The sequence below is a fragment of the Balaenoptera ricei genome, chromosome 9, assembly GCF_028023285.1.
Source record: "Balaenoptera ricei isolate mBalRic1 chromosome 9, mBalRic1.hap2, whole genome shotgun sequence".
NCBI classification, from domain to species: Eukaryota; Metazoa; Chordata; class Mammalia; order Artiodactyla; family Balaenopteridae; genus Balaenoptera; species Balaenoptera ricei.
This window is the reverse complement of record NC_082647.1, coordinates 92,763,085-92,775,884: the sequence shown is the minus strand read 5'-3', so window position 1 is coordinate 92,775,884 and position 12,800 is coordinate 92,763,085. Positions and strand designations below refer to the sequence as shown.

The 12,800-nt window shown below is 37.5% G+C and overlaps 1 protein-coding gene across 11 annotated transcripts in view; it reads right to left on the bottom strand.

The window, feature by feature from the left end:
• The window catches only part of MAGI2 (membrane associated guanylate kinase, WW and PDZ domain containing 2), a 1,337,104-nt gene that overhangs the window by 298,471 nt on the left and 1,025,833 nt on the right, over window positions 1-12,800 (bottom strand). For 8 of the 11 annotated variants that reach the window (XR_009505080.1, XM_059934073.1, XM_059934076.1 and 5 more), the window contains exons 8-10: window positions 10,478-10,599; window positions 10,001-10,129; window positions 8,398-8,580 (exon numbers count right to left, since the gene is read on the bottom strand). Coding sequence is in view for 10 of the 11 variants with exons in the window: in XM_059934073.1 (XP_059790056.1) it covers window positions 8,398-8,580; window positions 10,001-10,129; window positions 10,478-10,599 (434 nt within the window). In the remaining variant the exon portion in view is untranslated. The remainder of the gene's footprint in view (window positions 1-8,397; window positions 8,581-10,000; window positions 10,130-10,477; window positions 10,600-12,800) is intronic. The other 3 variants (XM_059934078.1, XM_059934079.1, XM_059934074.1) reach the window with 2 other exon arrangements.

Here is a 12,800-nt window from a genome sequence, read left to right as displayed (position 1 = left end):
AACAGATACTTCAAATAATAGAAAGATTACATTAGTTAATTTGCTTCCGGCAATTGACAGAACCATCTAAGTGGTTTACACGACCTAAGTGTGAACACTTATTTGTGGAGGTGGGTGGTGATGAAGCACCGGCTGATTCACTCGGATGTTTTTATAAGGCAGCCAATCAGTAAGAGAGGAGTCATGGGAGAGATCATGGCAGTGTGTGCTCAAAATTCAAAAGGAAGCCTGCCCTGGGTATAAGTTGATTATGAGGTGGGAAAACATGACACAGAAGACACTTCTGAATTACTTCTTGGGCTTTCTCATACATATAGATTTTTCTCAGGAGATGTTTAATTAACAAGTGTAGGATTTCATCAAACTGCTAAGGAGCTAATAATGGTTAGAGAGGACCAAAGAACTCTGTGGTAAGGCAGCGTGGGAAACCACCGGGTAACCATTAAGTGGAAATTCATTACTGAAGGGCCAGCCCTAAGAGGGGCAATAGCTGTCACGTTGAGAGTAGGGCGGTCATCTGTCCACACAGCACTCACGGCCCCAGGTTAATCTTTGCTGTTCCATAGAGAGCTACAAGGTAACTAAAATTTCAGAAAATGCAATCATGAGATAGAATACCCCAAAGAGTACTAAAATCCCAAAGAATGAGAAATTGCACATAGTTCAATGTCCTAGCCTGATATGAAAGATAAACATAAAGATTAATTAGCTTTGTTCTATTGAGTAGATAGCCATAGACTCTACCCCAAAAGTTAGTCCCCAGGAATATTCATAAACACTCCTTCAAAGAAATTCTGAGCATAGGCTTGTTTGAGAGAGGGTCAGGCTAGGACGGAGAATGTTTGCCAAGCTGTACAGTAAGTGGGAAAGGAGTCTTCTTGTTACTACTACATGCGGTGGTTCTCAAACTTCAGTGGGTGTAAAAATGCAGATTCTAAGACTTGTAGTTCAACATGACAGACTAACATACATGGCTATCCCCTTTAACAAAGACTTTAAAATGAATAAACCCACAGCAACGAAGAGAAGGGGAGAGGAGCCATTTTGACAGAGAGGGGCCCTTATAAAACAAGACAGCTCAAGAGAATTTTAGAATATGGAATGTGGACAAAGGCATGATAACTGATGTATCATGGCTTTGAAAGGTATATTCTAGAGCAGGGGTTGGCAAACTATGGCCCATGGAGCAAATCCTGCTGCTGCATGTATCTGTAAATACGATTTTATTGAAGCACAGCCATACTCACTTGTTCACGTGCCATCCTTAGCTGCTTTCATGATGACAGAGTTAAACAGCTGTGACAGAGACCACTTGGCCCACAAAGTCTAAAATATTTACCCCTTGACCCTTTACAGAAAGAATTTCCTGATTCCTGTTCTAGTGTGCTTTTGGAGGAAAGGGAAACATGGACATGGAGGAAAGGGAAACATGGACTCTCCATTGCTTTGCAGAATCGCAGGAAGCCTTGGGATTAGGAAACATTGGGTACCAGTATATAGAGGATCTGCCCTGCTACATCTGCATGCAGAACTCTCACCACCTACCCTAAGTCACAGATGAGGGTGTCTCCCAAAAAAGGACCCTATTTAATAGACTTTCATATTCTGCCCCTGCCTAGTAACCTCAGGTTAAATTTGACCAGTCTTCAAACTCCGCCACAGACACAAAAGTCCCAAGCAACTTTTTCAGTGTTCCACTTTTAAATACAGACAATCCAAGATCAAAAGACATCTGAGGGCTACGCTCTAGTAAAATGAGCATCCATGACAAAAGAGGATACAGATACGGATAACAGTGGGCTCTGCTTGGAAGAGACATAATGGAAAGTCCCCAAATGTCAGCCGTACAACCAGCCCAGAGAGGAGAATGAGGACAAAAGATGCCCAGAAAAAGGAGGACCCTCTAAGGACCTAATATGATGGTGCTTTGGGGGAAAAAAAAGTATCATTTTAAGAAAGAGATTGCCAAAAAAAAAAAAACAAAAAAAAAAAACAAAGTAAAACTCCACAAAGCCCTTTACAGGGAGAAAATGTATTAATGATAGAGCGCTGGGGTCAGTGAACAAATTTACAAAGCCATGATAATGCAAAACCTGTATGAATATTACTAAAAGTAGTTTTAAAACTCAATTGGGAGAATGGGGGAGGGCAAGTGGGGAATAAGGGAGTTAAAGCTTCATTTCTTCTGAGAGGAAGTAAATATAGGTCATGTCTAGAACTGTTAAGTTGAGACAACAAGGGCAGGACAGGAGAAATTTTTATGCATTATAAATATTTTGATGTTATTATTATTATTTTTTTTTACTGTGTGTGTATTGCTTTGACCATTTTTAAAAGTATATAAATGCACATTCTCAGCACTACTTCAAGAAACTTGGAATCAGCAGGTCTAGGGGCACAGAAATCTGCATCTTTAAAAAGCTCCCCAAGTGATTCTGACAAAGTTAATCTTGTGTCCCGTTTAGAGAAGCTAATAAAGAGGTAGCAACCAGTAAAAGCAATAACATCAATCTACTCAAATGGAGAAATGCCAGAAGCTAGAGAATGTCAGGGTGTTGGCTTTCCAGTTTCTTGCCATTTTACTAATAAAGTGAATAACTATTAGAAGAGGGCAAATAAAAACTAATGGGATGTGACTGACCTCATAATTCAACCCATCTATAGGAGAACCTCATGGATAGGTCAACTTTCCTTGCTCTTATATTTGTTGAAAACCATAAGCCTTGATTCAAAAATTAGCCTGGGGAGAAACATGAAACACCATGTAACGAGGGAAGCTTTTTAACGGAAGGATGATAGATAAGTATGTTTTAGACTCTGCAGTTTCTACATAAGCCTTGTTACATCAATCTTGATTTTTAAAATAGTTTAAAGAATGTTATCAGGATCTCTGGTGTCTACAAATGATTGCTGGGATGTGGTGAATCCTTAATAATCAGAAGTCGGAAGGTTTCTGGGCACTATGGTAATTTCTTCTAAGAAAGTGTCTTCTGGAACATTATAGGACCATTGGGGATTGGCTCAATTAGTTGTTAAAAAACAGGTGGGGGGGGACAGTGTCCTCCATTTCTCCTGTCTCCATTGCTTCCTAGAATCAGTGCTGACTGAGAACGGACCACCCTACCCTTGTTTCTATAGTACAGGACCCTAAGTCAACTTTAGTAGAATGGATTTTTCTTTGTGTCCAAACTATTGACATCTCTTTGCCTAAACTAGAGATAATCTAGAGCCAGAAAAGTTGATTAAAATATTTTCATGATTATTTCAATGTCAAATGACATTGCTCGCCTTTTAAATATCAATGATTTATTGTTTATATCTGTAGTGTCTATTATTTTTGTTAACTCTTGAGGTTCATTTATAGATGAAATCATTACAAAAAAGGAAATTAATTTTGTCCCTAACGTGTACTTGTCTTTTAAATTTCATGCAGAAACTGGAAAGATGTTTTGTTTTTGCTTTAATGGTAAGCTATTGGTCTGATTAGCATCGACTAGGTTATATTGGAAAAGAGGAATTCAGCTAATTCAAATTTCACTTTTTAATTTCTAAGTGTACCCATCCATCCATCCAACCAGCCAACAAGTATTTATTGAGTAACTGCTATTTGCCTGGCACTGTTTTAGGTTCTAGGGATTTACAAGTAAAGAAAACATCAATCATAGAGTAAATCTCTATGCCTAACTGGTTAAAAATTTACATGAGAAAGGTTTTATATATAGGTATTCGTGCATTTATGTTTTCTGTTTGAGGATATATGACTATATACTGTCCCTTGATGCTTGCCACAAGCCTGAATAGTTCATCTTTATCAGTTATAATTATCGTCTTACTTGATACTTCACATAAACACCCACTGAAGGCAAAATATTAACCTACACTGAGATGGCATATAAATGTTTTCCTCGGTATTTCCCACTACTGTGCTTTTGCACATTGCTGTTTCTTCTTCCTCTATCTTTCTTCACTTGTCCACCCAGCAAACGCCTATTCATCATTCAAAACTCTCAGACATCATCTTCTATGAGGCCTTCCCTAAGCTCTTCTCAATAGAATTGACCCCCCTTTCCTCTGTACTATTTCTGGACTTTGTACATATTTGTATTTGCATTGTTATAAATATTCTCTAACATATCACTCATTATTTCTATACTGTAAGCTTCTTAAGAATAGAAACATTTGTTTCCTCATTTTTGCATCCCAAGTAACTATCAGAATGCATGGCACATATGGGTATTCACTAAATATTTGCTGAACTGAACTGAGAAGCCATTCCCTCTACTATAACTTGTGGAATGCTACAGAAATATGTTTACATTTTACTTTAAATGATATCATGATTAAAAATAAACACAATATTTTTGACTATTTAATAAGCAGTGGATTTCAACATTTTATTTTCTTTTCTGATGAGAGAAATTATCATCCTTGAAAAGCCTAATAAAATTATATAGTTAGAAACACACTTTAAAAAAAATTCTGTTGTGCCCTTGCCCAACTCTCCTGACTTAGTGCCAACATCATGGTTATTACAGACTCATCCTATTCATACTGTGTTACAATTACTTGTTTATATATCCAAAGCCCCTCCTGGATGTAAACTCCTCAAGAGCCTGGCCCTTGTCATATCCACCTTTGTAGTCCTGGTGGACAGCAATGACTGTGAAAGGAAGGAGCCTAACAAGTGTTTGCTGAATGAATAAATAGAAGGATAAATAGGAGACAGTGAACAGAATAAAATCCTAGGTTCTCGCTTTCTATTAGGACCGTTCTGTGATTATCTTAAATGCAGAAAATCTACTAAATTCTAAATAAAGCTTTGACTTTGTTGTTGAGTAGGCTAACTTAGACTGTGTGAGTGTGGCAAACTAGGAAAATGAGTGAGAAGGAAAAACACCTTATTGTGCAAACCTTTTGATTTTATTTTGTCTTTTAAGTTTACACTGAAAGAAGTCTTTTCTAGTTTTGAAACACAGAATAGTGGATTGGGCAAGAGAAAAAAATAACTGGGTTTTTTATTATGAAAAGAAATGGGTTTGTTACCTGACCAAGGAGGTGAAAGACTTATATGCTGAGAACTATAAAACATTAATAAGGGAAACTGAAGATTACTCAAAGAAATGGAAAGATATCCCATGCTCTTGGATTGGAAGGATTAATATTGTTAAAATGGCCATACTATCCAAAGCAATCTACAGATTTATTACAATCCCTATCAAATTACCCATGACATTTTTCACAGAACTAGAACAAATAATCCTAAAATTCATATGGAACCATAAAAGACCCAGAATTGCCAAAGCAATCCTGAAGAAAAAGAAGAAAGCAGGAGGCCTAACCCTCCCAGACTTCAGACAATACTACAAAGCTACAGTAATCAAAACAGCATGGTACTGGCACAAAAATAGACATATGACTCAATGGAACAGAATAGAGAGTACAGAAATAAACCCACACACCTACAGTCAATTAATCTTCAACAAAGGAGGCAAGAATATACAATGGGAAAAAGACAGTCTCTTCAGCAAGTGGTGCTGGGAAAGTTGGACAGCCACATGTAAACCAATGAAGTTAGAACACACCCTCTCACCATGCACAAAAATAAACTCAAAATGGCTTAACAACTTAAATAGAAGACACGACACCATAAAACTCCTAGAAGAGATCATAGGCAAAGCATTCTCTGACATAAATTGTTAGGTCAGTCTCCCAAGGCAATAGAAATAAAAACAAAAATAAACAAATGGGACTTAATTAAACTTACAAGCTTTTGCACAGCAAAGGAAACCATAAACAAAACAAAGACAACCTACAGAATGGGAGAAAATATTTGCAACCAAAGCGGCTGACAAGTGTTTAATTTCATACAGCTCATACAACTCAACAACAAAAAAACAAACAATCCAATCAAAAAATGAGCAGAAGACCTAAAGAGACATTCTCCAAAGAAGACATACAGATAGCCAAAGAGGCACATGAAAAGATACTCAACATTGCTAATTATTAGAGAAATGCAAATCAAAACTACAATGAGGTACCACCTCACACAGGTCAGAATGGCCATCATTAAAAACTCTACAAGTAACAAATGCTGGAGAGGGTATGGAGAAAAGGAGACCCTCCTACACTGTTGGTGGGAATGTAAGTTGGTGCAACCACTGTGGACAACAGTATGGAGGTTCCTCAGAAAACTAAAAACAGAATTACCATATGATCCAGCAATCCCACTCCTGGGCATATATCCAGACAAAACTATAATTCGGAAAGATACATGCACCCCTCTGTTGACAGCAGCACTATTCACAATAGCCAAGACATGGAAACAACCTAAATGTCCATTGACAGATGAATGGATAAAGAAGATGTGGTATATATATACACAATGGAATAATACTCAGCTATAAAAAAGAACGAAATAATGCCATTTCCAGCAACATGGATGCAACTAGAGATCATCATACTAAGTGAAGTAAGTCAGAAAGAGAAAGACACATACCATATGATATCACTTATATGTGGAATCTAAAATATGACACAAATGAACCTATGTATGAAACAGAATCACGGACATAGAGAACAGACTTGTGGTTGCCAAGGGGGCAGGGGGTCGGGGGAGGGATGGAGTGGGAGGTTGGGGTTAGCAGATGTGAGCTATTATATATAGAATGGATAAGCAACAAGGTCCTACTGTATAACACAGAGAACTATATTCAGTATCCTATGATAAACCATAATGGGAAAGAATATAAAAAAAGAATATATATATATATATATATATGTATGTATCTATAATGGAATCATTTTGCTGTACAGCAGAAATTAACACAGCATTGTAAATCAACTATACTTCAATAAAAAAATATTGACACAAGAAAAAAAGAAATGGGTTTGTTAAATATTTCACTGAAGTTCAAAAGCATTGGGGATCCTTTTCCCTCTACTAAGTTGGTATTAAATCCACAATTTCCTCGTATTCTAATTGTAGGTGATAGGATGATTTTTAATTGAGTCATTTGATGTTTTTTTTTTGTGATTTTTGGCAACATGAAAGTGTGGCTGCTTAGTAAAATCTCACCAGATGAACAGCAGAGTTAGATACTCTCTAACTTGTGGAAAATTATGTACACATGATTTTTACAACAGTAGCATTTGGAAAATGTGGTTAGTTAGTTTTGAAACTTTACTCAACTTTCAAGGAACTGTAACATCTATTAAATATATTATTACTCACTAGTGACTGGCAGTGACAAATATACTCATTAGGTGACCTTGAAAAGATGTTCTTTCTATAGGAACCATTTAATAAACAGTCACTTTTAAAATGAAAAATGTCAGATGAAGGTCTCAATTTTATGTTGTTTCTTCATACACAAACCACTTTAAAAACCACGTAATAACAATTTGTAAATGTATGGAGCATACAAATGGCATAATTTTTCCTCAAAAGTAATTCTCTAATTTCTGTATCTTCTAGGACCCACTGACTTTAGTAAGTTAACATCATAAATTATATCAATGTTGGGAAAAGTGTGAAATGGTGATATATAGTTATTACACTTTGTAATTTTCTAAGGCATTTCAAAAACAATACTCCAAAATTCTTAAATCAGTATTTGATTATTATTTAAATCAGATCAAATTTGATTTCTTCTTTATTTTCCAGACAAGGAAAATAGTATTTATAAATTATGGGACTAATCCCAAGTCATGGACCAGGTAGGAGAATTTAAAATCAGACTACAAAATCAGACTTAGTTCATTACTTTTTTCTCTGTCTCTGTGCACCTTTCATATTTTATATTTTCTTGCCCTTAATTTGCCTCTGCATTTCCATGTTAAATGAATTTTGATTATAATTTGATAGATATCCAAGTAACTGCATATGAAAATTCATTCATAAGGACTAGAGAAAAAAACCTTATATATTAAAACATTGTATGGGGATATATAAAAATGAATACCATTAACATTTTTTCTACGAGATGAGCGTGCATATTTAAATATAACTAACCTGGGCAATTCAGCATGAGAATACTATAAGATTAATAAAGATTTTTAAAATATCAATAGCTGAACACAAGCAAGAAAAGTATGAAATGTTAATCACATCCCTGAGAAGGGACTCCAGAAATAAATTAGAAAAGTGTCAATCTCAAGGGTCCACTGAATCCAGCAAATAGAAGGGGCAGTCAGAAAAATGATACAAAAATGGTATTTAAAGTTGTTTCCAGAAATACTTCAATTTGATTATTATTAAATTTAGGGGAGACATAATCTGTGGTTGTCCTAAAGTGAAGTGACCTTTGACCTTTAAATTAAAAACACAGAAAGAAGCTCCTCATATTTGCCTTAGGAAAAAAGTTGCAAAACAATTTTCTAAAGTATTAAGGAACTTACCCGTTTCCATTTTTCCATCCTGTGCTGCAGGCCCATCGGGAATCACGCTTTTCACCTGCAGAAACTCATCAGGCTCATCTCCACCAATGATGGTAAATCCAAACCCCATGTTGCTCTTTTTCAGTGTGGTGCTGAGAAATGTTCCCTTCAGCTGGGATGCATCCCGGGTAAAGAGTGGTTTTTCTACATTGGCCGATAGAAGTTAAAAAAGAAAAAGCACAGTTAAGGCATGTTCTTACATGGGGAAAAGCCAGCCACTGAGCAGCGATCCCAGGGGTAACTGTGGGGTTAATTATAGTAAATGCAAGCAGGCGTGACTTCAGGAGCGCACCTCTAAGCACTTCCCACAAACGCAGAGCAGTCCCAAGCGTGCAGGGAAAGGTGAAAGAGCTGCTTGGTTTGGAGAGAGATTTTTTTTGTCCTCAGTGTTTCCATTCACTAAATTCACCTTCTTGTGGTTAAAAAGGGCTGAATCAACAGGTAAAGATAAAGCGGAGCCTAAAATCATCCAGATACATCTGGATGCATTTCTCTTGTTCTGAAAAGGTCCAGGTAGGAGGTATGTGTGAGTGGCCGGTGCTGCCCCAAACCTTGAAGGGACAGGACTAGAAAACCGAAATGGACTATGTTGTTTCCAAAAAAATAGGCGCAGTGGAATATTAGCACCTCTTCAAACGTCTAAATTGCTTAGAAAGAGTGCCTGGATGTGGGACTGAGTTAGCTTTTGTTTATATTATGAGATGCTATAAAGATAACCAGATAAATCCATTTCTACTGACCTGAGAGTGTTTAGTATACTCTAAAATGTGGGCAAGAGGCAAGCCAATATCTCTAGATATAATTATGAATGTAAAGGTAACATATTTTGTAATAATATGTTGACATGTTCAAATCATATACCTAAATAATCTGAACAGAACTTGAACCCACTCATAGAGGTTTAACTAGTAATTTGTTATTTAACATGCTTTTTCAGCTATGATCGGTAATAAGTATATTCCTACATATATTAAATGCTTTAAAAATAATAATCATACTAGGAATTAGAATTAATATCTGCTTTAAATGTTATCACTGTCAAGTATTTTATATATATTTTTTAGTTGTTCCATTTTGGGTGATATGATTTGATATTTAAAACAGCCAAACTGTACACAGTGACTTAGATAAGTATTCTGTTTGCTGTTGTTCCATTTTAGGTGATGTGTAATGGACAAACTATAAAGTCATGAGTCATTATATTAGAATTTTACTTTGTCTATTTACATATCTCATATATCTTTGTGAAGAAGACAGAGCACTTCTTTAAAATATAAATAAAAAACACACATAATCTTGTCACCTCCGTTCCCTTTATGAAAGTAAAGTTTACAAGTTGGAGAGAAGTTCCAACGGTGAGACCTTTACATTCATCCTTATTGTGCTGTAGTGATACGGCGTGAAATCAACCGTAGGCATATCTAGACTTCCCGACTACCAGAGCCTCCTTCGTGCTTCCACGTGTGAGTGAGAGCCCACTAAGATGTGAAAAGCGTGTGCAGCATCTCATTCCCGTATGTGGCTCCAGGGTGAAGTGAGGTGCAGCAAGCAACCCAGGACATACCGATGCACCCGGGCCTCCAGGCCAGGTGGCGCCCATAGTAAGACAGGTCACTCACGCTGCGTGACCGCTCCCGGGCAGCGCGGGGGCAGGCGGGTTTGGGCCTAGGTACTGTCGATGAGGAGCTGTCTACTGTCACAGAGGAGAACAAGCCTCATTCGTGTGCTTGGTCATTTGAGGACAAACTTATGAGTCTCTATGGATCTCTGCAGTTTACGGTACCACCGTCATACCCGTTCAGCTCTACCTGGCAACGTGCTGTAAATTCCTATAAGGTGCTACCCGAGGCGTTACCTTCACTCGTGAATGCTAAATGCATGAGTTTAGAGACAGAGCAAACACCCAGCTGAAGCTAATTGAGGGGTCTGGGGAAAGCAAATCAATTATATGAAATGGTCCAAGCTAAAGGCCTATTTGGAGAGCAGGCAGTTCGATAGACAGTCTTTCTCTTTGAAACACTGAGTGTTGACAGGTACTAACCTCGGAAGCCTGGGGCCTGCAGGGGCTTTGTTCCAAGTTCTGTGTGGGGCATGTTATGCTGCTGTAGCTTCCTTTTTGCTTCCAGGACAGGGTTTTCAAACTGTGTTCTTCTATTTATGTGGCTGAAAAATAAAATTTCAAATTAGGATAACAGTGGGGCAAAGTCATTTAAGAGAACATAGGAATAGCTCTAGCTGAATGTCCCACCAGCACGCAGTCAGGCCTCTGTTGGGTCTGGCCTGTGTACGGTGAGCATTTCCGGGACAAGAGCAGAGCTCTCAATGGCTCTATCATATGGTATTGTATTTAAGTTATGCATGATTCGGCCAAAAGAACTAGAATGTGAACTTGCTTTCTGGTCTACTGTGTTAGTTTGAGACGAGTTTGGTGCATTCAAATAAATGGCCAACAAATGAAATTTATACCAAATGGTGCTTAAGAAAGAAGTATTTGTAAAGTATTTCTAAGCTTTGTAAAGTCCCAATAGCCAACAGGATAAGTATAAGGTCAATTCACTAATTGCTTTACTCTTAGAGCGACTGAAGTCCACACATTTTAGAATCAGACAGACTTGGATTAAAGGACTGTGCGGAAACACTCCTAAGGATATTTAGGAGTTGTGGGATACCTGTAGGATGATTGATAGTGAGATCAGTCAAAAGCAGAGTATTTACATTCTCCCTGGTGAGACAATAAACTTCTAGATATCAGACACAGAGCATCTTTAAGCAAGTGTGGATCAGCTAAACCAAGGGCTTAGGGTTTAAGAATTCCTTATAGTATTCTTACAGGGTGATGCATTCTTGTATAAAGTTTAGAGTTCCTTGTCCATGGAGAGGGTGGGAACCACAGCCCTGTCTAGCAGCAGTGTTAAGTAGTATTATACTGCAGTCATCTTATCGTGTTTCTGACAATCGCTTTTCTGTCTCACCAGGAATTATCTGACTTATACTAACAGAAAATTGGTTGTTGAGATTTTGTTCCTTTTACCTCCTTCCTTTTCTTACGTGTATTTATAGACCTAAAATAAGAGGATTGTGTGTGCACGTGTGCACATTAAGTATGTGTACACTCGTCAATGTGAAATCATACATTGAAAAGAGAAGGTATGTAGGTAAAGGATGAATTTTAGAGACAGATGTGGTCAATTCCCAGTGTTTTCACTTCTAGGCACGTGATTTAGAGCAAGTCATTTGACCTCTTGTGTGTCAGTCTCATGACCTTTAAAATGGGGAGAATTAGAATTCAAGATTGTTGCCATGAGACTTGACTGAGGAAATTTATATGTAGTACCTGGCACAGAGTTAAGTATAGAGTAATTGTTCATTCCTCTTCTAAGCCCTCTCTCCTCTTCATGCTCTCATACAATAATCCTATTTTTGTTTGTACAAAGAACCAAAATCAGGTACATGCCACCCCTCTAGTGTCTCTTACTAAGCTCCTTTGAAATCTTCCTATTACCTAAAGAAATATTATTCCTGACTCTGCCCTTACTCATCTCCATATCTTCTCCTTTGGCTGCATCACCACATGCACCTTTTGCTTTGGATACACTCGGAGCCACTCAAATCAGCAACACCCTAACAAGCCTCTTCTGTTTTCCCGTGAGACTCAGAGCATTAGTGGTGTAGCAGCTGAAGCTAGACAGCCTGGGTTTGAGGTGGCATCTTAGGCAAATTACTAAACTCTCTGAGCATCAATATTCTCATCTGTAAAATGGGGACATTAATATCTACTTCTTGGAGTTGCTGTGAAGATAAGAGAAATAATGTTTGCAAAGTACAGATATACAGGGAGGATCCCGCAATTGTAAGGCATAGTTATTCTTTATTTTCAAAGTATAGTTATTCTCTATTACTATTATTTATAAGTGCCGTTGCTGTTATTGTCATTATTATTACAATGTTTTTTCCATCTGTTCCATAACTCCTTCTCCAACCTCACCCAGCAACATTCTCTGCCTGTGTCGTGCTCCTCCCCTTGGCTGTCATAAAACCTTCAACAGACTTCTGTCATCACTGTTTATTTTCTTACACCCTGCCTCATAGTCAAGAGAATCTGAGGCCCTTTTAAAGAACAACAACAAGGAAAAGTAAACAAAATCCAGGGTGAAGTTAGTTGAGTCTAGGTGGAAGAGCAATAGACAAAATTAATAATATAGGATCCTACTTGTTTACTGGACTTATGTTGCAAATTAGCTTTGAGCTTTCAAGCTGCTAATTCAGCAAGAAAGAGAAACCAGTTATATTCTTCACAGTATTTAAGATAAACTCAAGACAGTTGTTCTGAAGGACATAGTATTCCTGTTACTGACTCTCTTGAG